Here is a 26,363-nt window from a genome sequence, read left to right as displayed (position 1 = left end):
AATGCTTCACCATCTCTGGGAGACATGGACTGGAGTCACATATTCAACACATAGATCAATTTTCGAGGTAAATGTTTTTCAAGCCACAGGCACAGACACAACACACCTTTCAAGATGGAAAAATGGGGGAAGAAAGTTGATGTTTTTCTTGGCAGCTGAAGCCAAAAAGCACTGTTGGTCTCACGCACTCTTTTCTCTCTCTCTCTCTCTCTCTCACCTCCTCGCTCTCAATCTCTCCCATCTATTCTGCCGTCCTCAACTGATCCACATCGTCACCCCTTTTAACAGGGGCCAAGCTGTTAAAGACCCCATTACTGAAGTGAAGCACACATTTCACATTTTCTCTGTGGACTCCAGAGTGTGGACTACAAATTTTATGTGGAAATGTATTGAGATAGGAGGCGAGTTCATGCGTGGAGTGGAGTGGAGTGGAGTGGAGTGGAGTGAAGGAGAGGAGGGAAAGGTGGAGAGGTTGGGGAGGGAAGGCTCTGTCAGAATGGAAGGGCCAGAGTCGGGGAGTCAGCGAGCGCTTCAAGCGTTAACGTAATTGCAAGAATGTGAAAAATGAGGCGGCAGGGCTCCCGAGCAGAGCGAAAGGTCAGAGCATGCCTCACACAAAACAACTGGCTGGAGGACGGCCTCATTAGACCATTAAATCAGCTGCCCTCTCTCTCTCTTTCTCCTTTTTCTCGCTCTGCCTACTCTTTCGCCTTCTTCACTCTTGCACCTCTGTACTTCAGTAGCTCTTCCTTTGCCTCCTTTAAAAATCTCTGATTCTATTCGATGCGGCTTACTCTGTCTTAACTGTGAGCGGGTGGATCTAGCATTTAGCGCTCTTCAGCGTAGGTCAGGTTCTGGCCCTGATCTAGTCCTGAGTCTATATTGGCCCAGTGCGCGGTGCTGTACCGTAACTGTCTTTGGCCCGTATTGATCTGCTGTTACTGGATACGGTGGGGAGAGGAGTCGATAAGTGCTCTGTGGATTACAGGTCACTTGTACTTATGTGTGTAAGATAATCAATAGGCAGTGCATTTCTTTCTCTCATCCACCCCACCCCACCCCCTCCCTCCCTCCCTCCTCTCTCTGTTGTTCCTGCAGTCTTCATCTCCCATGCTGCTTGCAATTGCAAAAAGGAGTGAAATAACTCTACCTATGCTCTGTCTTCTGACCTGCAATCATACAGTGTTTATATCTAATATTATGACTTCCATATCAGAAAATCCATGGACTAATTTACGCCAATTGATCAGATTGTTTCTTTTTTTTAAGTTTATAATGTCCCCTATACAGACTGTGTGAGAGTAAGCCCGGTGTCATCTGAACTGCTGAAGTGTCCTGGAGCAAGAGAATGACTCTGGAGAATGACTGTATCCCTATCAAGATCAATTAAGTGTCACGTTTTATTAGCCATTCCTTCACCCTGCTTAGACAGACACATCCTGTTGCTTAGCAAGGCCAAGCTATCATCGTCCTCCCCTCTCCAACTGGCCCTGACAACAGCCTGTGATCCGACGAGTCCTGACACAGCCAACCACAGAGGTCCACCTCGGCCCTCACTCTGTGGTCAGCAGTGCTTCAGAAGCTGCAACTGCTGCTTTCTGTCTGAAGAGGAGAAGATGATTTAAACGGCCCCACCACAGACACGCGTCCCATCGATATGTTTGATCGCTTATTGGCAAAACTATAGCCTTGAACGGGGCAACCAGCAAGCTGCTGCACTCGAGCTGCGAGAGAGCTGGTGCAAGTGTGTATGAGAGTGTTTGCGTGTGTAGAGGGTGTGATGAAATTTCATGCAAAACCCTGGACACTGCCAGAGGGCACACACAGATACAGAAAGAGACCCACAAAAACACACACACACACACACACATACACTCTGCCGCCAGTGTAAGGAGATCTTGGTGCATTCAAAACAAGACAGGAAAGGCCAAGAGCTCATCATCTGTTCTCTTAGTTCAGGCAGCAGTTGCATTTAATAAACAATTTTAACCTCACGACGTATTGATGTTTGGCCTCACCTCTGAATTCCACTCACAGCATATGCTTTTTTACAATTTACATGTCAAAAATTGAAACAGACCGTGACAAAAATACAAGGCAGATGGCTGTGACTTACACACACTATCTGTAACAAATTCAAATACATTTGTTTTGAAATGCATTATTGCTGCTTGGCAGGTCGCGTACTAGATAACACAAGGCTCCCTGAGACATAATTAGGGGCTGTTGTGCAAGAGCAAAGTTAATATGGTTTAAATGCAAGCAAGAACTGGCAGAAATATACTATTAATCACCAGCTTTTTGTTCAGCTCTCTAAATAGCAGCGTTTTGGAAAGCCCTTTACGAGGTTGGTGCATTACTGTGGCTGTTGCTTGTGTTTGCACGTGAGTGTAACTGTGGATAAGCGTGTTCATTTTTAGGTGTGACTATGTGTTTACATGGACGCCAGTCAAAAAAGGGGATAATCCAATGTGGAAGAGGCAGGACTGGGGTGTTTGTGTGTAGAGAGATGTGCCATCTATTCACTGTAGATCTCACATTAGACAGGGTTAAAGGGAAGTGTTGGCAACTCTACTCATGCATGAAGATTAATATGTCCTGCATGGATCTGTGCCTTTAAGTATGTATGTTTATGTGTTAGTGCTTGAGTGCACAAGTGCATGCATGTATATATGTGTGCGTGTGTGTGTGTGTGTGTCTATGTCTGTGTTGGCTCACCTTGTTCACTGCTGTTGTCACCGCTCTGTGAAGCGTGTCCCCCGCTGGAGGGCCCCGGTGTGCCGGCTGAGTGTGTGGAGGTGGCGTCATCGTGGTCTCTCCAGGAAGCTGGGTTCTGAGGTTTGAAAAGAGCGAAAGCGAGCGTGGGATCCATCCATCCATCCGTGCATCCATCCACATTCCCCGTCCAAACCGCAAACCAGGAGCAGAGAGAGCAGGAAGGTGGGGGGGGTAGCGAGGGAGAGAGACACAGAAAGAGAGAGAGAGAACATATGAGTGTGCTGGAAATGTGAGAGTGACATCTGTAAGAGTCTACAGGCACTGCGAGGGTCCTTGGCCTGCTTACATTCTCCTGGCAAGGCGAAGAGCCCCGCTGCCTATTTTCCCAGCTAGCAGACAATCAGCGATGCCACTATAATAATAGATGAACAGAAAGAAACGAATGCACTACAGCAGCTGGCAATAAGTCAAAACACTGTAATCAAAGTGTTTCATTAATGCATGAGAGCAAAACGCAGCACTGTTAATGTGGCGTTTGATTTTGAACGTTGCGAGTGGAGCACTTGTGAGTGATTTTCTAAACACATATGGCAGAGCCCAGTGGAGTTCGTTTATACGATACCAATTGAGACTTCCGTGTCAAGTGAGAAATATAGAGGTAAAAAGTCCAAACACACCACAGCCACCATTAATCATTACCACTGTCAGAAATGAAAATAAGATATGACAGTGATTCTCCTGCTAATCTGCCAAAAATGTGTACACGCCCACACTGTCATACACACACACGCCCACAGAGGCTCGCAGACATACACTTACGCACACATGCTAATGACATAATAGAGCAAGAAGTATAAACACATATGCACACACACTCACTTTTATATATACAAACACATGCTGAAAAGAGTGTCAAATCTCAGTTGGCTAACTTCAAAGAAATGTCCATAAACAAATTCATAGCTTTTAAGGCGACGTCCTTTTCTTCTTCCCTCCTTCTAACAGTTCATTTTCTCTCATCCTCCCCTCTTTCCTGGTCATTCCCACTGCCCTGTCGCTGCACACAGGGAAACAGGATTTTCTACTGTACAGGAAAGGCTTTATCAGTGCCACATGAAGGCAGGCTGGAGGTGGAATTTCCTCTGCCATTCAGGCAATAGAGGGACAGACCGATCACGTCACTTACTACACTCGCGCCCGCAAATGCACAGGCTCAATCGAATCAACACTCCAGACAGCCTCTCACACAGAGTTGATACAGCTCCATATCGCACACAAGCCCCAGCTAGTCTTTCCCAATTTAACATGTCACCTGAGCATGATGACAAAATGTTGGCAAACGTGAGCCCAGCGTTGTCCGGGGGCCCAAGAGAGAGGCAGCCCCTTGTGCAGGGCCCAAGCCAAACAAACACAGGCCTGCACCAAGGCTTCCCACAAACCTCAACCCACTTCTCAGTTCCCGCTAGGGTTTTTTTTTCCTTCCTCCGACACACACAAACACACATATATACATACGAAAGCGGAGGGAAAATGTACACGCCACAGAATATTCCAAGAAAGAGACCGTTTTTACCATTTTGTCTAACTTCAGTCGTGTTCCTGATGAACTTCTTTTCCCTCAGCTGCCGCCAGAGAGGAGCCTGCCTGCCTGCTTTGTTGCTCCAGTCAGAGTGAGTTGTACTGGAGGAGGACAGACAGGATAGGGCCTGGAGACTAGTGGAGGTTTGCAGGGATACAGAGGCTATAAGACAAGCGGCTGCTGAAGCTCCCCTGGGTGCGCAGTCCTGATGTGCTGCTGCTTGTTCTGCTGTGGAGGCGAGGCTGCTGCTATGCCTGTGAGCGAGGCCCTTTTATCTGCTAAGTTTTTTGGGGAAGGAGGGCTGTTTTCTTAAACAGCTTGGAGCTGAAAACAGCAGACAGAAACACACAAGGCCCTTCAGACCCTCCGCTCCACTCAAGGCCCTCTCAGCGTCAGCTGTTCACCGAATGGCAATCAGATAAAGAGCTTGGAGAATTACTCAGAAGAGGGGTAAGAAGACGGGGCGAACAATAGCCCGTGCGTGGGTTTTAGCCCTCCAGAGTGAGCGGAGTTAAAGTGTCCCTGCTCTGAGAGGGATGGGTGATTGTGATGTGTTCACTCTCTGGGCCACTGATCAACACATGGTATGCTTCACGGGAATGAGGTCTGATGTTCTAGTCATTTTCAGTTATTCTCAGCACAGCCTGAGTAAAATCAATAATGTGGGAAAAGCTCATCAAACCTCTCACACTCTAATTTTGTCTTTGTCATATGGAACATGGAGAGAAGCAAGAAAGAGAGGCACAAATCCCAGACTCCCTGAGTGCATGATGTATTTAAGCAGAGCTGGGCTCTGCGTGCTCCGAACGGGCTGTTGTTGTTCCAAGAGAAGAAAATGACTGGGTTCTGCTTCCTCACAATGAGACACCCACTGCCGGCAAGACGCGAGACAGACCTGAAAAACTATGCTTGCTGCTCTCACACACTCTCGCTCTCTTGTTCTCTCTCTTTCTCTTTCTCTTTCTCTCTCTCTCTATCACTTGCCAGCTATGGCCACAGCATGGTTTTAATGCAACAGCTGAATCGATAGGACTTAATTTAGCTATCATTGCAGAGTAATGTGTCATTTTTAATGGTGCTGGCACTAAATTAAATTCAAAGACACCTCAGCTAATGGTGTTAAAGGGAATGATATTTTGCTGTGATTTGCTACCCTGTGGGTTTAATGGGTCTGTATGCAGGGATATATATAAAGCTTTGTTAGGTCGGTTCATATAGGGCAAAAAGCACACCGCAGCACTTTACATGACCAAATAATAATAATGCAGTGGATAGTAGGACCACTGCCTATGCAGTGGGTATTTTTAATGAAGCACACACTCTTCGTAAAAAAACCTGTAAGTCACCTCTCATTCATAATCCCGTCTCCAAAACAAGACAACAAATATCAAAACAACAGTGTTAACTTTCCACGCTCAACGAGGCGACAAAAGCAACAGCCTTTCCTCCCCATGAATAATTTAGTGGGCCTCTCTGAGGTACGGAGTGTGCATCATCAGACACCGCGCTGCACAACACAAACACACACAACCATTTTGTCACAACCCCCGTGGGTCTGATAAAGTTCAAACAAGTTGTAAAAAAAAAAAATCATGTCACCCAAACAGTCTTCTTCAACCTACACAAGAAGCCCTCGAAAAAACATAGAGGAAGACGCACAAGAGGAAAAAAAAAGAAAAAAGGCCTCTAGCCCATGTGACTATTCCCTAAAGCTGGGCATAATTAGGAGTCAAACATGGTTCACTCCATGCTCTTCACTAATTGTGTTAAAGAGCAGTGTTACCAGGAGGAGGAGGAGGAGAACGCCAGCAAGCAAACACACACACATGTGCAGGCAGGAACGTGCGCACACACATACACACACAAACACAAACACAATAGGACTAGATGGAGAATAAGATACAAAAGAAGCGTGGTCTCTAGGGGCAGCCTTTTCTGTTTGCTGGGGTTAGCAACTGGAGGCTGATAATACAAGTTGTAATTAATATAAAAGCAGGAGACAATATGGGGAGGAAGGCTTGTAGTTCAGCCAGGCCACAGGAGAGCAGGAGAATGCTGCTGTCTCCTCTGCTCCTGTCCCTTGTTTCTCATTTACAAACACCTGCCTGGCACAATCTCACTTCCCTCACTGCATTCTGCCTACATCCCTAGGAATTTCAAATAAAATTGATTTAGCGGCATCATTGAATTTCCCTCAAATTCCCCAGGAACCTGGAGGGAAGAGAAGATGTAGTAGCAGTGTAAGGTAGGCTGGGAATGACTGGCCTTATGTGTGTGTGCGTGTGTTGGACTGTATGTTGTACTACCACTGCAAAGAGCAGCTACAGGGATACTGTGCTGAACATGAACAGAATCGCTGACACACCAGAAACACACTGGGCCGTAAATCATAAAGCCAGCTCACAATTCAAGACGCATCTTGCCACATGGCATAAACAGAGAAAAACTCCTCACACATTTTTGTTGGGTTGAGAGCCTAATTATATACAGCCGCTTTGGAAAGTGTAGGTGCACCTCTATTGTGCAGCTGAGTATTTACAACACCCTCAATTATCCTGAATATAAAGAGTCCTTAATTTACCAGCTAATAATTCACTTCAGCGTGTTTTAACAGACACAAGGGATTTAGAGATTGTATAGATGGTTGAAAACTTTCTCTGAGGCAAAAACAAACCTCTTTTACAGTCGTGGATGGCACATTACATGTGAAAATATGTCTCCAGAAAGAAGAGATTAAATTTAAAAAAAAAAAAATGTGACTACTATTGTGATTCATTGGTTTGGCACACGTCAAAATGACACATCCAAAATATGAAATGGCGTAAATACAAAACAGACAAGTCATTACAGATAATTCTACTTTCATTTATTCCCTATAACAAATAATATAAAATATGGGCTTTCACATGAGTATGTAAATAGATGTCTATACTATAATTAACTGTATATGTTGTCTTTCAATGGAAGTCAACAATGTATGGTAGGATCTTAAAATGAATGCTGAGTGACTGTTTTTCATTGCAATCTTTTACAGCGTACTTGCCGTTAAAGGAAGGGGAGTGCAAGAGACGCAACAAGTGAGCCTAGCCTCTCTCCAGCCACGGCAGCGATGATTAGATATGCCTGCCAACGGGGCCCTGCCTCTGAACACTAATCAAATAGGAAATGTAAGGCCAGACATCCCACCATCACAAAACAATTGTGTGGATCAGACAGAGCCGTCCAAGTCGACGATGCCCTGTTTTCATGAGAAAGGGGGGAGAGATCCAAACATAGTTGGTCCCCGAGGAGGGGAACAAAGCTAGTTGAATTAGAACACCTCCAGAACAGAGAAATTCCACGGTTCAGCAGGCCGGCTCGGCCCGAGGGCTCGCTGTCCACAGGCGGAGAGCGGAGGCAGAGGGCTGTGTGCACGCTGCACCATGCACGGTGACATACAGAAACAGGACATTACTGAGCACCCATCTCCACTGATACACACAGTAAATCACTGCATGGGCACAAGACGAACTATTGCATTACTTGACTGAACCTGTGACATCACCATAACTGACCAATGGTCTACTGCGCCCAGAGCCTGTACCAGAGGATCAAATGTAAACAGAAAGCCCCCCCCCCCCCCTTCTTTTTCCCTTTCCAGCCATGCAGAGTCAAGATAAGCGACACCATAACCTCTATGGGAACCACTATCACTCCCTGAGGAAAGCTCTCCAGAACAAAGCGCAGAGTCCTGCAAACGCTACAGAAATTCTCTATAACAAATCTAGAACTATGCAGAAATTCAAAGACAGTTTCAAAAGCACATAATGCATATGCATAGAGGAAATGAAAAGCCTTCTGTTAATATGTAAGCTTGACTGAAGAAGCGGCACAATAGCACGAGAAGACACAAAGGCTAATTCATTAGAACAGATAATATTCAGACTCTGTTAATTCTATTTGCCTCCCTAATTGGATGTAGCACAGAAAAGACAGAAATTTTATTCATTAATTAAAAGACAAGAGAGCAAACCATTGACAAGCACACACACACACACACACTGTTCCAACCGTTTACAAATCTACACCGCTCTGTGTTTTTTTTCCCCCCCATCACCCTTCATGTGTAATACAACATCCTTTTTTTTTTTCTTTCTTTTAAATGGGATGGGGTTGATCTGAGGAGGGGCGATGAGTTAGGAAGCCTTGGGTGGGCTACATGGTTGAGATAGTCACCGAAAGCGAAGACGGAAATCAACAGTGTCAGCAAGACCTCATCTCACTCTCACTGTACCATAATCCAATCATCTCTAAGACAATGCTGCATTCAAGTGTAAATAAAACTGCGCTTATTATGCTCCACTGTCAGGTATGAGGAGGGGGAGAGGAGGGGAAACAGAAAGAGGTAGAGAGAGGACACACACACACTCTCATACACACATAAAAACAAGCTCAGTGGGCCGCCTCCTGCACAGTGAAGAGCCTCATCATCTCCAGAAAAACCAACTTTCACCAAATGAGATGTAGCCCAGGGCTATATATTAAAAATGCATATCAAAGCAAAGAAAAATGGACGTGAGAGATTCTAACTAAATAAATTAGCATATCTAACTATTAAACCTCCTTCCTCTCCACATTGAGAGGCAAGGACAGAAATGAATAATAAAACAGAGCCAAATACAAATGAATAAATAAAATAAATAAATCAAGACAAGTAGGACAGACATTGCTTTCCAACCAGCGGTGGAGTTTTGCAGCCAAATGCATTTTTATGCATTGTTCCCAATATTCAAAACACATTGTATGCATGCAAAGCTGGATTCTTTTTAATTAGACACGGAAATTACTGCTGAAGAAGTTAACTATTTACTACAAGGCTTTTAGATTGTGACTGCTCTGTACACATTTTAACCTCCACAGTTTAACTTTCTGCAAATATTATTTTTAGCAAAGCACCATAAGGTGCACACGTGCTCACACACACTGTACAAAAATAAGACAGTGTGTTATTATTTATTTAAAAAAATAACTATAAGCTGGAGTGTATATGTTTCCATAATTGTGTTGTACTCCTCCACTACTAAATTCATTTCTCAGCTCAGACCCAGCTCCAAAAGCAAACAAGAAAAGAAAAAAAAAAAGAAGAAGAAAAAACTCTGGTCTGCTTTTGTCAAATCCAGGCCAGCAGTTAGGTAGGCTATAATAAAAAGTTCATTGGTGCCACAAAAGTGAAATAAATCCCTCAAAACTTAAACGCCTAATGAGGTGGTCAGTCAAAATGACTCCAAGATAAATGGCTTGTCACGCAGCCTTCTTTGTTTATTGCTGCTCCTGATTTGCTTTATTGGCATATCTAATTTTCTAATTATCAAAAATATTTCTCACAAGTGGACTGATGACAACGCTGGTGTCTGAGCACTGGAGGCACCATTGGAAATTGGCTTGAGTATCAACCATCTGCCATGAAACTAAACAGGCTAGTTTATCTAATCTCTACAATATAAACAGCAGCATGCCTCATTTCTACACTTGTGTTGGAGGACCACAATATTGCCGCTCTGACCGTTCCTCAAACCAACATCGGCATCTAAGGTCTAATTAGGTTTTAATTCACCTTGTGCAGCGCGCTGCGTGGCCCTGTGAACACGACGGGCTTTCAAAGGGAATCCACTGCTATTAGGCCTATAGCCAGACCCAACAGATGCAGCGCAGTGACTCTGCATAACACTTAAATCTGCTTTAATTCCTAATAGGCTTGGCCCCTTGTGCTACACAGATATTAACTAGTCACTTTGTTGCAATAGCCGCTCTTTCTCTCTCGCTGTCTCTCTCTCTCCACCCAAACATTAGCTTTATCACGTGCATGCAAGACGCAGTAATTCACAGATATCAACTCAATAACACACTGTCAGCCCAATCCATACAGCGAGGAGAGCCTATGTTTATTACGCCGAAAATGCACGATTTAAACCGAGGCATCGATCTTCAAATTTAAAGCTTCTGTACTTCAGGTGCATATAATTGAATTCAGCATTATGGAGCCTCCAGCCATAAAACGGGGAGCAGAGGAGAAAGCCACTGCAGAGCAAACCACACGGCAATCAATACGAAACAATTAAACACATTAACATCAACAGCAATGGAGGGCCCTCCAGACGAGCCATCATATGCCTTGTGAACTTGACATTGATGGTAAGCCTTTAGCTCTGAGATCTATTTCAATAGGCTACCACTTTCTCCACCTCTGCAGCAAAATCCACAGCTTTATGCGCACAGGCCATATCCAGCTCCCACAGCCCCAAATAATAAAGCCCCTTTCTTTTTAAATATTGGCCTAAAGCTAAAGCTTACCGCTGATACCCTGCTTTAACGTTAAAACCTGCGTAACAGATAATTGCCTCACGGTTTTTTTTTCCTCCCTCTCTCTCTCTCTCTCTCTTTTCAGCCTCTCCAAAAACTCAGACCTCGAGCACACAAGCGCAAGTAGGGACGCATTACGCACACATGACTGCCCCTAATCAAAAGACTAAAACAATAACTCGGCCTATTGTATCACATCTAGCTTTTGACCTCAGAACATCGATCGACAGATTCTCCTCGCAGAACAGAGTGTGCTCTATTTACTGATGGCACAGCAGGGTCACACACTGAGCACAGGCTAATAGCCCCAAAAGTTGGCAAAATAAATCTGATTAATTTTTTTTAAATAGTCGATTAATCACATGCATTGTCTTATATATATATATATATATATATATATATATATATATATATATATATAAAAATCCTGTCTGCTCAGGTTTTCTCTGTCGCCAGCAGAGACGCGTGCAGACACGGACAAGAATAAAACAGCCACATCGCATATGAGGAACAGGACAGAGCCTGCGTTACTTACGTGATCTGCAAGGTTGGTCGATGATCCCGAGAGTTCTTCGTGATCTGATTTTGAGCTGCCATCCCGTTCGTCGATTACTAGATCTATTGGCATTTTTCCTTTCAAACAACTGATGTACCGGTGGCAAAAATTGTCGCAGAGCTCATGCACCTAGAGAGAGAGAAAAAAAAAAAAAAAAAAAAAAAGGAAGAAAACACCTTTTTTCAGGATGGGGAAACGATTCAGCCAGTCCAAGAATAACTCCAATTAAGGGGCATTATCGGCGGCGAGGAAACAATAGTGAAATTGTTGCAGTGCTTATTATTCTCAGGAGACTGGAGCAACAAGTTGAAGGGCAAAAATAAAATAATAATAATAAAGAGCACGCCGTAAGCTGGAGAAATAATGAGCAGCTGAAACCAAATCTGCGGATCAATAACAACGTGCAACGTGAGCAAAGAGGCTCCAGCATATTTTATCAACATTCACTGCAGCTGCACAAAGAGTTGGCCGAATAAAACAGCATATTTTATGAAAATTTACAAAAACCGAAAACTTTCTCCCAACTTTTTTTTTTTTTTTTAACATTTAAAATAACCCATCTGCTAATAAACACAGCCCTGCACTGGATACTAATAATATCAGTTACATTAAAATACAGGATGTTTGTGCAGGCGGCGTCATGCGTCTGCCACAAGAACATGAAGATGTGTAATATTTACCTTTTCTAATTCCAAGAGGTGAAACCGTAATACTTGTATGGCTTGTATCATCTGGAAGCAAAGAAAAATAAACACAAATCCATATCAACATTTTTTTTTTTTTTTTTTTACAAGATTAATATTTTACATATATAATGTGATAACCAGCCTGTCATATAACACTATGGGGTGCACCGCAGCCAGACATATTTTTTAACTGCAAAAGGAATCTCACAGTCTAATAAGTCACTACACACACTGGTCACAGCTGGGTCAGTTTAGATGGGAAGACTGAACAATGACAGCGACAAATGTGGTCACACAGCTTCACTTCAAAACTGATCTGACATCTGTGCGGAAGTTTGAATCATATGTTCACTTTATTTCTCTGTGTGATGCTGCGGACTCTCTCCAGAGTCCATCCCCAAAAAGGCAACGCAAGAGCAGATGCAGCCTGCACCTATACAACCGCAAGCGAGGCGGCGACTACTGGGAGACAGAGAGGGTTCAAAGTGTGCGCTTACCAAATTGTCCAACTCTGGATTTGATGAAAATAAAGGTTTTTCTGCTCGGACCTAAAATAATACACCAAATGTCAAAGTTAGTTTGGCATGAAATGTGAGGGGTGTGTGTGTGTGTGTGTGTGTGTGTGTGTGTGTATTTTCACTATGGAATGTAACCTGATAATGCAACTTCAACATTTTCAGTAAAGATGAATTTTGCAGAGAACACACACTCTTATTATCTCATCTTATCAAAAGAAAAGTTTTTGCTGAAAAAAAAAAAAAAAATCAGGAAGCAGGCAGGAAAAAAAACAACAATATGTGCCATGACGTAAGCCACAACATCCAAAAAAAATATATGATTATTATTATTTTTGAATATTTCAAAATTGACCTGTTTGGCAAAGACAGCAATGTCCTCATTGAAGGAGTCTGAGGAGCAGACATCGCCGCCTGCTACGCCGGGCTCCCTCGGAGTACACGTCGCCAACTCGCACTTCTCAAAAACCAGTGCGAGCAGTGGGAATAAAGGGTGACTGCAAGAAGGGAAACACAGCCTGAGCACAAGCAGCACACCGGCTCCACAAACCCCCACTGCAAAAAATGTCCATGTCAACCTGCAGATCTGTCACCTCTATCCTACTAAAAAAAAAAAAAAAAAAAATCTTTTTCCTAAAGCAAGCACAAAATATCAGACAGTTGGCTGAGATTATTTTGCTTATTTCCCTCTATGTAGTTTTTTTTTTCGTTGTTGTTGTTTGTTTTTTTTTTAAACACACTTCTCTTACTGTAAGTGAACGCATCTTAAAAATGAGGCAGACAGCTACTCAAACAATATGTCTGGATTGAGGAGGTTTCTCTTTAGGAGACGTTTTCGAGTTCAAAACCGAGGCTAAATGCGCATCTGGAATATTTCACCTCCTCGGTTTGAGAAAATGAAGGATTTTAGACTCAGTGTGACATTAATCGACTGACATTTCTTGCAGTGCAAACTAAAAACGGCAGAGAACTCAACAAAACTCCCCAAAAAAACAGGACTGACACACACACAACAGAGGTCACTGGGATTTTAGACAAATTATAGTCTATAAAAAAAAACTTGAAATGAAAAAATTATTTCGCAGAGTTACAGTACAGACGCACTGAGGCACCGAGGACTTTAATGTTCCTTCCCTCATAGGCCTATAACTATAACAGGGAAGCAGAGGTGAATAAAAAAAAAACAGGGTAAACTCTAACCTCCACTCTTATATCAACATGAGACGAACAGTCACCACAATAATTTCCAAAAGCTATATTATAATCACATGGGGAAAAAAATACACTATTTCTACAACAAGTCCACTTCATAAAACTGTCATAAGTTTCTTAATGTATGTCCTTTAAAATGTGTGCCAGTTGAAAACTGAGGGTAAACTCTGTTAAACATATGACAACGTGAGTGAAAGAGCTGAAGTGGATTTACTGTGCTGCACCGCCAGATTATAATGATACACTGAGGATTATGGCACTTTCTGTGTGGGTGTGTTTGTGAGCATTATGTGAAAACATTTTCACCGTTTGCAGCCGTCAGTTATAACGTAGTAATGCGCTTTCTTTTCTTTATTAGAGCGTAATTTCACAACAGTAGAATTATTAAGACTCACGGTGCGTTGTGTGTGTGTGTGTGTGTTACTGCAAACAATATTAGGGGGGGAAAAAAAAGACAAGTTTCTGCTTGTGTCAACAAGAACGTTTTAAATGAGTGGAGACTACTTAAGGTTAGACAAATAATAATCCTGCTCTGTAATATTAAAGCCAACTTTAGAAGGTGGAACATTTGTTGTGGTGGTGGAAATAGTTTTTGTTACACTTCCCTGCAGTCTGTGACTTTCAGGCTTAGACTATGCACCGAGCGCTTCCACATTATTTTATAGCTTGTATTTCAAGCTCGGGGCTTATGCTCTTGCTTGCTGCAGGCTCGACGCTGCCTTCTACAATGCGGATAAAATTACACATCAACAAAACTCCCCTGACCAACAATAGAGCTCCAAAATTGCGGTCAGTCCTCCACAAAACACCATTTAAATTTAGTGGTGGGAGAGAAACTCCCACTAAACTAACTTATAGAAAAGCTGAAAACTTCATGAAAAAAAAAAAAAAAATATATATATATATATATATACATATATATATATATATATAGGATACAGAATACAGGCGTATTTGGTTCATGCAAACCTTACCCGTAAATTTGATCTTTATCCCTCTTTAAAACGTCGTTGACAGCGGAGCCCATGCTGGTGGGCATAACGTTTGGGTGAGGAGCGTGGGCTCCGTAGTGCTGGCTGGCGTGCAGCGGCGGTCCGTGGTTCAGGTGGTGGACCTGGGGAAGCGGCCGGGGAGCATGCGGGTCCCCGTACATCGACGCCGGGACTCCGTCCATCCCACCGTAATGGGCCAGCTCATCGTACTAGGGGATAAAATCAGAGCAAAAAAAAAAAAAAAAAAGTGTCAGCGCGGGTTGCCCGGTTACTTTTGTGTTTAACAAATGTGAAAAGTACTAAAAAAGCATGCCGTCTCGTTTTGAATGCAGGCAAAGGAGAGACTAATAAGCTGTTGCTGCGAAAATGCGCCGCAGCCAGGGCAAGAAAAGTGTCATACATTATCTCAGTTAAACGGTTTGTCATTACCAAAAACATTATAACTTAGATGCTCCCCGAAAGAGAGTTTGATGAGTGAAGAGAGCGAATTAGTTTGGAGTCTCCCGTGAAACTGCTCCACGACTGTCGTGGAGGCTGTCGGTAAAGGCAGAGGCTGTCACTTTGCTTGAAGAGTAAGGGCGCTGCAAAAATGTCAAATATCGCGGCTTTGATATGAATACTTTGCAAATTTGCCACCAGCCGACAAGAGGTTAGCGATACGAGGGCCTCCCTACAGTGGATTTGAACAGGTAAGTGTAGGAGATTTAAAACCTACCCTTTGCGCCATCAGGCTGCGCTCCAATAAACTCCTGAATCTGTCGTATATTTAATATCCCAGTCCCGGATAGAAAGTGATTTAGTGGCAGGATTCCTTTTTCAACCAACTTTGCGAATTCTCCTATTCGCCAGTGTGGTTCAGTTGAAATCGTAGCATCAGGGAGTTTTGCAATTTTTCTTGTTTTCCCTCTTTCCTCGGAAAAAAAAGAAAAAATGCGCCAAAGTGAAGGTTACAATCGGCCCATCAACAACCTGCATGTAACTAAACTGTCGTGTCTCATGGCTTTTTGCCACTCCAGCTGTCAATCAAAGCCAGAGGTTGTCAAGGTAATGAATGAATGACGGTTGGTGATGATGTTCAAGAGAAGGACGAATCTTTTTAGTCCGTTTTCATCCCGCAAGTCCGCGTCTCCTTTAATGCCTCCAGATCGCTATCTTGTTTTATTATCACTGTAAAAAAAAAAAAAAAAAAAGAAGAGGAAAAAAAGCAGGAGAAATTAAGAGATTGCGACTCGGATCTTTCCTTTCTTTTCCCCCGTAGGTATTTCGTCTATCTGGCGAGACTGAGATGAGTGAGTGTCAGCGAGTGTTGGCAGGTTGGCTGCTAGCTTGCTTATAGAAACAGAGTCAGTTCGCAGCGCCGAGCGGTGGGCGAATGAAATGACGGATCCCGGAAGTAGTGGTGGCCATAGCCAGTCCTACAGCAGCTCCAGAAAAGAGAGAGGAGAGACCAAATCTTGTGATATGCAGAGTATATGCGAGGCACAGGGACGGCTTCAACTCCACACTGGGGGTAAAAGCCAAACCATCACAGCTCCAACTCCCACCCAATTCCTTTTCGCCGAGGAGAGTCCTAAAGAAAAGCAAGAGAAGGCTGAGTGAGGAGAGTTTTACCAGCGCGGACACTTAGGCTGCAACTGCTCTGAGTGAAATTAACATAACACTGAGTGAACTAAACTGCATGAAGTATGATCTAGAATTTTGTAAAAGTTGGTTTTAAAGCAGATTTACGCATGATGCGTCCAAACTTTTACGCACGGCAAAATGAAACATTGACAAAAAAATAAACACGAATGACCATTTGAACGATTTTCCATCATTACAATAGGAGATAGAAGCAAGACAAAAGATTATAAGGCAGCTTCGCTTAAAATTGCCAGGATATCTTATGAATGCTGAGTGTAACATATGCGCATGACGCTTACTTGTTATCTGTTCTGTGGTTATAAGCCGGTGTGCCTACGTGGGCTAATATCTCAGTAATACCTCCTAATCTTACAGCTAATTATTGCCCTGGTCTTTTTAGCAAATTAAACGACACGCAGCACCCCTCTAAGTCCTGAATGAACTTTTCCAAGAGAGGGGGAAAAAAAAGTGGAGAAAGTAATTTTGTATGTTCCTTTCGTCCAATCCCCTCTCTTGATAGAAATCTGTGCCTTACCTCAGAGTAGTCAATTATCAAAGCTCCCCTAGATCATCAATCATGTGAGGAGATTGAAGTTTAGAGGAGGAGCAACGCTCCGGCCATCGATTTGCAGTGAAGCTCTTTTTGGAGCCTGGGCACTTTCACGCACAAAACAGAAGCAGGCCATCTATCCCCTTTAATATTTAGCTCCATCAGTGCTAATGTGGCATCATGGCTGTATTGATAGGTTCTCACATAAAGGCTCCATTTATGGCTCCGTGACATTTTTGATGGTGGAAATTAATTATTCACAGGTTAGGATTAAAGCAGACACACGCTCAGGGAGATGGGCTGTGGCTACTGTTGGACGGTCAATAAACTCCCTCAGCAAACAAAATACCTAGCAGAGTTGCTCAGGGTCGATTACAGAAATAGCTGCTTTTTTTTTTATTGCTTTGTTTTTTTGTTTTTGTTTTTGTTAACAAAAGAAAAAGAGTTAATAAATGAAACCGTGACAACAGTTATGTTTGTTGGCATAAAGGGGGGGTGGGAAGTGTAGCACTGCAGGGTTTGACAAACGGCTGTGTGGACATTTCAACGTGCAATACCCCGGGAAGGAGCTGCAGAGCGGTGCGCAGAGAGCCAAGGCATTCACCGTCTCCAAGTCTCTCTTACTTACACTCTGTAAACACAACCAAGCCCGGCAGACGCTATTGAAGACTGATATTTTTATAAGCTAAATACTATCGCTCACATTGATTTGTGCACTAACGCTTGACTTTTTTTTTTTTTTTTTTTCTCATCCTCCTCCTCTGGACAGCGATGGTAAGTAGCATAAACCTTATACTGTATCTACCGCTTTGTCGTGGACGCGCGTCCTTTCACGGCGCAGTGAAGGGAAAGTTTTGGAAAAGAAAAAAAAACAACTAGATTTCATATGCATGTTTAATCTCCCATTAAAGCGTGACAGTACAGTATAAAAAAAAATCCCAGGCGCTCAAGTGCATTTTTATTCTTCTAGAGTTTGCGATTTTTTGCTCTTCATTTTTGCGCATTTATTGTGGAAATATGTGATTTGCCCCCGAGGAGAGTGATGTAAACACCCGAAGAGCGTGTGAAAATAGCAGGGGCTAATTATGCGTGTCCAATGCACGGCTCCACAGAAACACATCCTTCCCTATAAAACTTCCAGCAACGACGCGAAATCTCAAACGCTTTCCTTTGTGAACTATTTATTTGAGTAATTAATAGAAGTCATAAACAGGAGACATCCTAATTAACCATATTTAGGTTGTGAAATGGGTTAATTCCGCTCATGAGCAGCGTCACACAAGTCGGGTGTTTAAGTTTCCAATTTCACTTTAATCATCATTCACTCAATAGTTAATTAAAATTAATTTTTCCCCATAAACAAGACCTGTGCCAACTTAAACTCCCCTGCTCATAACCTGAGCGCCTTTACAAGCCAGATGACTCCAGGAGGACACCGAGCAGACACAGTTTTAACTAGTTTTATGTTTCTCACAAGTGGCTTTCACGTTGCGGCCCTTTTTCAGGTGAGCACACAACCTTTAGGCGTATGAAAGAAATCAGTGGACGGCATTAACAGGCGGTAACATTTCATCTGCTGGTGTCAAATTGAGGTCAGTTTAGGGTTAAAGCTCTCGGTGTCCGTGTGGGACATGGCCAGCTGCGTTCGGATTCATTTTGTGGTGGTGTGGTGTATATGTGTCTGTGTGTATTAGGGGGTGGTGGTGGTGGTGGTTGGGGGGGGGATCCATTTCAAGGAAAACACTACGAGGACAATCACCAGGCTAAAAGATCCACTGCATGTCACATCCTAAAGGTGCACCCAGGACCGCCTGCATGCGCCTGAGCACCGGCACTGAACTTCCACTCCCTCTGTTTACTCTTTGCAGGACTTACAACCCCTCTCTCCCCCTCCTCTGTTGCCCTGCAGGGCTCGGCTGTTCACACACACACACACACACACACACAAGCCTGTTGCTAAATATGGAGAGAAATGCATTGTTGATTTAATTCCCTCAAAAAGATCACTGATATGAAACGAGCTTCAAATCCTCTTAGTGACCTTAAACACTCCTGGAGAAACAATCGGCGCTCAACCGCAGGAACAAATAAAATCGCCCTAATCTTGTTTGTAACTTTGTTCTTCTTTGGCCCTCTTCAGTGTTTGAGATTATGTAAATTAGCAAAGCTAATGTATAGAGGCGCTGAGATAAGACTGGATCATAGACTGGCCGCTGGTGAAGCTCGGATAGTAAAAACCTTGCAGCCTGTTCAGTAAACCCCCCCCCCCCCCCCCCTTTTTTTTTTCTCAGCTTCAAAATGACAAGAAATGCAGCTGTTGGTGCTTATTTTAATGTAAGGGTTTAACTTTTGCGCTCAATAAAAGTCACACAGTTGCGCCTTGTCCCCCGGTTTCCAACTGTAAAGAAGACAACCAATTAAATCTTATTAATCATCTCCATACGCTGCAGTAAATTCTCCTCATGTGTCCCCATATCTTCGGATGATTTTATTGATGATTTGTTCCTAATCATTCGGATGCTCGGTGTTTTCCTGTTGCAGAGAGCGTTAGCTCAAGTCCTCCGCTTCTGAACTCTTTCTGACCCCGGAGTGAAATGTGACTATAGGGTTTCAGAAAGTGGAGTGAGCAGCTCAAATACTTGTAAAAGTTTCGCGACTAACTGTAAATTCTTCAGCTCCAAAGCCTCATTTTCCCCTCCACCGATTCTCAGAGTCTGGTGTCAGAGGGTTAGTAAAGGGAGGAGGGAGAGAGAGACAGAGAGAGAGAGAGAGAGAGAGAGAGTGAGGAGGCCAACACAAAATGTAACTGTGGCTTTCTCCTTTCGTGGGCTCAGCAGAGAATATGCGGCCCTCTAGCGACACCTGGCGGCCGCAGCCGCAGCCGAGCTGTGGGGAGCTTCACAGCAAAACGAGAGAAGGCCCAGAGAATAACACCGAACCAAATTTACACTAAAAAATATACACCAATAAAAACAAAATCGTGTTTTAAAATTAGGATTAAAGGGCTTGTATTTTTTTTTTTTTTTAGTTTCATTTGCTGGCAAAGCGTTGACCATAAATTCGGTTTAACTGTTTACACCTTTCACAGTTGGTGCTGTCACAAATCTGTCACACAAACCAGAAAAATGTGGCCTTTATTAGATGTAGTTTGTCTTTAATTTACGCGAACAAGTTTCATTTTGAATTTATTGGATTTCTTTTGAATTTATTTTGAAAATAAATCGGCACTCATTTAAATCCAAAACGGTCATTAAAAAAAAAAAAAAAAAATCTGAAACACATTGATCTGATGCCTCTCTTTGCCAATATTTTATTTATTATCGGTATAATCTGAACGACTGTTATAAGCGTTATTGTAGCTCTGTTAAAATAAAAATAAAAAAAACCAAATGTAGGAATTAAGTGTTAAACTACTGAACATTTTCGAAAGAAACAAATATTGAACTGATTAATTTATAATGGCTTGGAAATCAGCGCGTCGATGTAATGAACATTATTTTTAATTAAAGTATTAACGTAGTAAGATTACGTCTTTTAAATTGTCGATAAAATCCCTTTATTCAGATGTCAAACTTTTTTTCCTTTTTCTTTTCTCACAAACGAACTTCAGAGCGTGAATGCGTTTTTCTATCATGTAAAAATAAATATTTTTCTTCTCAAACTCCTACACTGGTAATATTAAGTGTCCCCCCCCCCCCCCGACACACACACACACACACACCCCCACACCCCCCTCTCCCCCCGCCCCCTCCTGTCTGCAGAGCCTCAGCTCTGCTCGGCTGTGACACAGTTTGAACAGGTCAGCGCCGAGATTAGAGCCCGTCGTTAACGCCTCGCTCGGATACACCAAATGCTGATTTAATGAGCTTGCGTTGGGTGTTTGTCCCAGAATACCTGGCGTGCATGTGTTAGTAACGCCGCAGACTCTAATCCCTGGGTTTCCCTATCAAACACGTGGCTTTGGGGACAGCCTTTACCTGCATTGACGAAGGGCGCCGAGCGGGTCTGGGTGCCATTTCTCCTTCTACTCGGGTTGGATTGAACGGGTCGAAGCCTGCAAGGCCCGTATCCAGCCACATTACCACATGTAATTGAGAGAAGTTTAAGTGGAGGCCGGGAAACCGAGGAGTTAATAGCGGTGACCCTCTTGCTGTGCCTCTGTCGCTCATCATTTATCAGGCTTAAGGGGCTTAAACAGGCAGCACAGACCCACCTTTTTTTTTATTACATATCAAACCCTCTCTCCCTTATCTACATTATAGGAAATACATGCATCGTTGCCCGTTATGCGGATTTGGAAATAGAAACATGTCCAATAAAGTCGCCCTCCTCCGCTGATCAGAGGAAATATGGCTTTAGGCGCTGCAGAGACAAGCCCAGCGCTTTAAGCCTTTATTAAATTGTCTTAATTCCCCTCTCCACTTTGAAATGAATATGAATCCCGCTCTTGTGTTGTTTGTCCAGTGCGAAAGCGGAGGGGAATGTAAGCGTGTAAGGTTTTCATGCTCCCAATATGATTAAGAAGTGGATACAACTGCGCAGGGTGTTAAAGCAGTGCTGCCTCCGAGTGCCTGTGAGCTGGTGAACTTGTGCAGATCCGAAATAATGCAAGTGCCAGAGAGATTCAACATTCATTTAAAAAAAAAAAAAAATAAATAAAAAAAAAAAGAGAAAAGAAAAGAAAAGAAAAGAAAAGTTACACTGAATATATCAGGCGAAACTATCTGCACAAATGGGAGCTGCTTTATTCATACAATTCATTAAAGGTGAGAAAAAAAAAGGAGAAAAAAAAAACTTCCTTGTGAGAAGTTAGGGTATATTTAGCCTGTATAATGCGACTTCCGCCAGTCTCCTGTATTTATAGCCTTAATGAATTACATGTCCTTTGGAGGGAGAGCATAAAAACAGCTGCTGAGTCTCCACTCTGCAAATTCAACCTAAAAGTTCATGTTTTGTGGGAAGGAATTGAGTGCTCAAATTCTTCTTTTTATTTCACATTTGGCTTCTGCAGTGTGAGATTGTATTTTTTTTTTTTTTTTTTTGTTTTTTTAAGAAATGCTGGCACAGTGTTTCAGTGAAACTTCAGGGCCATGCCTAAGTTGTCTGCTTGATTCCTCCAAGGAGAGCTCAGTCAGTCAGCCTGAACGCAGCTGCATTCACATGGAGTGACGGATTTTGATATTCTAGTCACACAACAGAGTAAACACTGCTCTCCTATTCAATAAACATCATTGACAAGGTTCCATATCCAGCCATCTGAATCACTCAGCTTAACCCCATCCTCTATCAGCATTTTTTTTTTTTTTTTCTATTTGTAAATAAAAGAAAATCAGTGAGATTTCTTCTTGAATGCTGTTGTTTAATCATAATGTTCTGGATATGTTTAAGGCCACTTCATGTACATATTGTAAGAAATTTGTTTTTTTTTTCCTCCCCTTAATTATAACTGTAATTTTGTAATTGTATTGATGATTTCCCAGTTGATGCTTTAATGTAATGGCATTAAATATTTTTAAACTCTTTCGGTTTGTTCTTCTCTTATTTGGCTTTTTAAATGTGTTTCTGCTTCAGCACATGCACACACAAGCTAATTAGTAAAAGATTTCATTTGAGTTATTTCTCTCTCTCTCTCTCTCTCTCTCTCTCTCTCTCACACACACACACACACACACACACACACACACACACACACACTACAGGCTAATCAAATGACTGAACCCCAGAGACAAAAACTATTCATTTGAGTTGGAATAATCTTGCACTTTTAGTGATGCTTTTCTGCAGAAAACCCTCACTGTCTGACCTCGTGCTTACTTTCCTCACAGCATGCTACGGTCCCACAGAAAGAAAAAAACACACACACACACACACACACGCACTCACTCACACTGCTGAACGTTTAAGAAACACACACCACTTGCTTAATACAACAACACAGTATGTGTCTTAGTCATGACTCTGCTTGTTTGAAATACTTGCAGACAACAATGCAGGTAAACAAATGCAGATGGTTTGTTTGTGTTTGGGTGTTTTGTTTTTGTCCCCTTGCTTCTTTTTTTTTTTTTCCTGTTTATGTGTTCCCATTTCCATCTCCTCTCTGATACCCACAGCCCGGCTATACCCCCCCCCCCCCCCCCCCCCCCTCTCCCTCCCTCCCTCCCTCCCGTCTGGTTCTGCAGGAGTTCACATGATCAAGCAAGGTACCCAGGTAATTACCTGGCGTTGTCAAATAAAGCGACCACTGATTCAAATGAGGAGTGAAGTATCAAAGACCAGCGTTGCCTTTGCAGCCACTACTTATCCACACAGGAGACAGAGAGGAGATCTGAGAGCCCAGGGACCCGCAGAGAGGCAACAACAACATTCAGCCTTCCCTTCCTGGATAAATATCACCAATAGGAGCAACAGAGCCAAACATGCCCAGGTTCACTAGGAACAGCGTATTTATTTGTATTACATATCCTACTTGTCCATGATTAGCTCTTGGTATTTGCAATGCAGCTTTAACAAGCAGGATTTTTGCTATATTCCAGGACCTTCCTCATGTGCGTCCTGCTGAGTCTCTCTCAGAGGTCAAAGGTTGAAAATTTGTGATTGTGCTCTGAAGCTGCTGCAGTCGGAGCGGTCATGGCAATGTTTCCGACCTGTTACAGCGTTTATTCGAATATTTATGGATCCAACACAAATGGAAGAATAAAGAGAAGCTAGTCGCCATGATTAAAGCTGAATAGCACATTAATGCCTGGCAGTGCAGAAGTCCAAAGTCTAATCAACTCAGATAACCGCAAGAATCTTTTATACTTTGCACAGTTTGTGTTTTATTTTCCTCATGCAGAAAGTTGTACAAACTTTTCAAGTGAGCACACACACACACCCCTCTGTTCTCTCCCACCGCAGCGCATTAGTCTGCTTTTACAACAAAATCTAATATAGGCTACAGAGTAATTTCTTCTGCCGTGTAATGACGCTTTCGGTTCGAGCTGCGCTGACAACAAAGACCTTTGACACAGTAAGTGGAAGGTGATCTCAATGAGCAATGTCACTGCTCTGGAAACAGCACCTAAGAAACCTCATTTCTGCTCCCTTCACGTTCAAACTAGACAAGCGGCGTCCTGGGATTTCAGTTCAGCACAGAAAGAGTACCTGTAATTTGACTTGCCACGTCTAAATGGAAGTTGAATAGGTTACATTGTGCAACAACAAATAAAATGCTCGCATTGCTTTAGTGAGTGTTTCTCATGGTTGGAGGCGAAATAGGGTTGGTGACGGTGTCTGAGTGTTTAATGCTATAAACACACAGACTTCCCTCCCTCTGGCATACGGAAGGCTCCCAGGGACACTTTGCATGTAAATATTCATAGCGTGATGGGATGGGCTATTAATTATTAAGCACAGTAAAGAAGTGTAATACTTCAGCATTTAACACATGAATCTTATTTTTTATTTGCTCCACCTGAGGACGAACATTTGGAGGCGGAACGACATTTTTCACGAAACGGTTGAAGGGCTGAAAAAATGGAGATGTGCTCAATAATGATGACTTCCAAGAAAAGAGAGAGGAATAACTCTCAAATGTGCATGAATAAGGAAGTCCAACAGCAGAGCACAAATGTTTCTCTTAGATCACCGGCAGAGGCGTGAAATGTTGCTTTCCTTTGTGGGACTCGAGCACTTGCTGTGTAACTTTCCAGGTGAACTGCATCGACACACATTCCTGCAGCTCCTTCCCCCTGCACAGCTTTGTGGCCTGCGGCTCCTGACAGACTGTCACACCGTGATGGAGCTCGAGTGGGGCCACCAGCGAGCGGCGGTTAGAGGTTCATACCTGAGCTTCACACACCAGACGTCTGACGGCTGAGGACGGAGCTGGTCCTCCACGGCTGGGAAGTTAGAGGAAAGGTGGATAATGAAAGAAAACGTAATTCTACACCTAATATGGACACTGACAGTGTTGTGCTGCTGCGGTGTCATGTTTAAAGACACTATGTTTGCTTCTGAGGGGAGGCCATGGGAGGGGGGGGGGGGCATTTGGATGCATAAAGCAATATTTGAGTTCTTCCAGAGACGCTGTGGCTCTCCCTCTGAAGCAGCATGAATTTCTGGAAGCTGCAGATATGAAACAGAAAGGGGGCTTTTCAGCGACAAGCAGAAGGAAGAAAAAAATGACCTAGATACCATCAGGTCTTTGAGAGTTCACATCCTATTGTGCCATTGACAGAAATGAGCCAGTGAGCTACATCATTTGCGTTGACATGAGGCGAAATCAAAAAGGACACTGCCATTCTGGAAGATTCCTCCATCCCCTGCGTTTCAATTCAATTCATTTATGCCCTGAAAAACTCAGTATCATCTGAGTGGAATTAAATTAACAATTTCCCTAGCTGATTTGGTCTTTTAAAACCCTCATTACACAGAAGCATTGTATATATTATCAAATCCCTTAGAGGAATATGGAACGAGGAGTCTATGTTCATCCCATCATCACCAAGTTGTAATATTATAATCAATTAGCATGGATGAACTAATTGTCCAATCTCTTACTTGCTAATTAAGCCTGGAAATATAAATGGGACAAACTAATGCACCCTGTTTTTTTTTTTTTGTTTTGTTTTGTTTTGTTTTTTTAAAGGGGATGCACAAATTGAGCTCGTGCTTTAGTTAACGTGGTCGGTTTCTTCAGCAGGATCGTCAATATGTATGAGCTACATCAAAGAGCAGAGATAGAAATGAGGCCTGCATAAAAGCGGGATGCATTTCAGATCCACAATATGCAAATGTACCAGTTCTTGTTGAACTCTTGGTGTTTGCATAACATGGGTTGACACAGTCTATGAGAGCTTTTCTGTGCCACTTGTGTACAGACTACAAAACACACTGTCCTTTGGGATATTTTATTTTAAAAGGCACACACGGAGCTCTGCATAAATACACTGAATTTCAATTTCAATTTAGAAGCACAGTTCCTCCAAATTGCCGCAGCCTAAATGCGTCTGAAATTACATAATTTCATGTAGAGTGGGATGTGTGTCTAATGTATTATCACTAATAGTGTGTTCAGTGTGTGTGATGTAACATTTTGGCCAAACAAAAGGGTTGACAACTCCAGACCAACCCTGGTGCCGTCATGCCCATGACTGTGGCAGTGCTAAAGTTCACAGACAACAATCAAATGCTCAAATGTGACACTCCGGGGGAAAAAAAAAAATAAATCAGTGAGACGTTTGCTTGTGTAACTGTACACCTGAGTTTCCAGGGAGTCGCCCTCCACCGGCTTAAAGTATGATTCACTAACAGAAACCGAGAAACAATAAGCCTACTGTAAACTCAGCCAGTGATTGAATGTCTTTTAATTTAAATGTACGTGTACTGAACAACAAGATTTTTTTTTAACCCCTTTTCATCATGTGTTAAAACTGAATGTCACACTCACGCTAGGCTGCTTTTTGTTTATTGTACGAGGCCCAAATTTAAAAAAACAAAAACAAACAAACAAAAAAAAAAACAAAATAGGCCCAAAATGGCAGCCAACTTTTTGTTTTCGCTCTTCAGCCCTTTGTTCTGCGCTGTTGTCAAATTTGAAATGTAATACTATT

The 26,363-nt window shown here is 42.8% G+C and overlaps 1 protein-coding gene across 8 annotated transcripts in view; it reads right to left on the bottom strand.

Annotated features, from left to right (window-relative positions):
* The window catches only part of meis2a (Meis homeobox 2a), a 179,982-nt gene that overhangs the window by 63,099 nt on the left and 90,520 nt on the right, over positions 1 to 26,363 (bottom strand). For 3 of the 8 annotated variants that reach the window (XM_071497762.1, XM_071497763.1, XM_071497769.1), the window contains exons 1-7: positions 15,313 to 15,787; positions 14,580 to 14,806; positions 12,749 to 12,890; positions 12,376 to 12,426; positions 11,873 to 11,923; positions 11,172 to 11,321; positions 2,719 to 2,833 (exon numbers count right to left, since the gene is read on the bottom strand). In XM_071497762.1, coding sequence (XP_071353863.1) covers positions 2,719 to 2,833; positions 11,172 to 11,321; positions 11,873 to 11,923; positions 12,376 to 12,426; positions 12,749 to 12,890; positions 14,580 to 14,806; positions 15,313 to 15,324 — 748 coding nt within the window. In that variant the 5' untranslated portion in view covers positions 15,325 to 15,787. Of the gene's footprint in view, positions 1 to 2,718; positions 2,834 to 11,171; positions 11,322 to 11,872; positions 11,924 to 12,375; positions 12,427 to 12,748; positions 12,891 to 14,579; positions 14,807 to 15,312; positions 15,930 to 26,363 lie in introns of those variants that run through there. The other 5 variants (XM_071497767.1, XM_071497770.1, XM_071497768.1 and 2 more) reach the window with 4 other exon arrangements.

The sequence above is a fragment of the Trachinotus anak genome, unplaced genomic scaffold, assembly GCF_046630095.1.
Source record: "Trachinotus anak isolate AG129_WGS33_773 ecotype Australia unplaced genomic scaffold, CSIRO_AGI_Tana_v1 ptg000015l, whole genome shotgun sequence".
In the NCBI taxonomy this organism is placed as follows: Eukaryota; Metazoa; Chordata; class Actinopteri; order Carangiformes; family Carangidae; genus Trachinotus; species Trachinotus anak.
The sequence above is the reverse complement of the archived record's forward strand: the minus strand, read 5'-3'. Positions and strand labels throughout refer to the sequence as shown.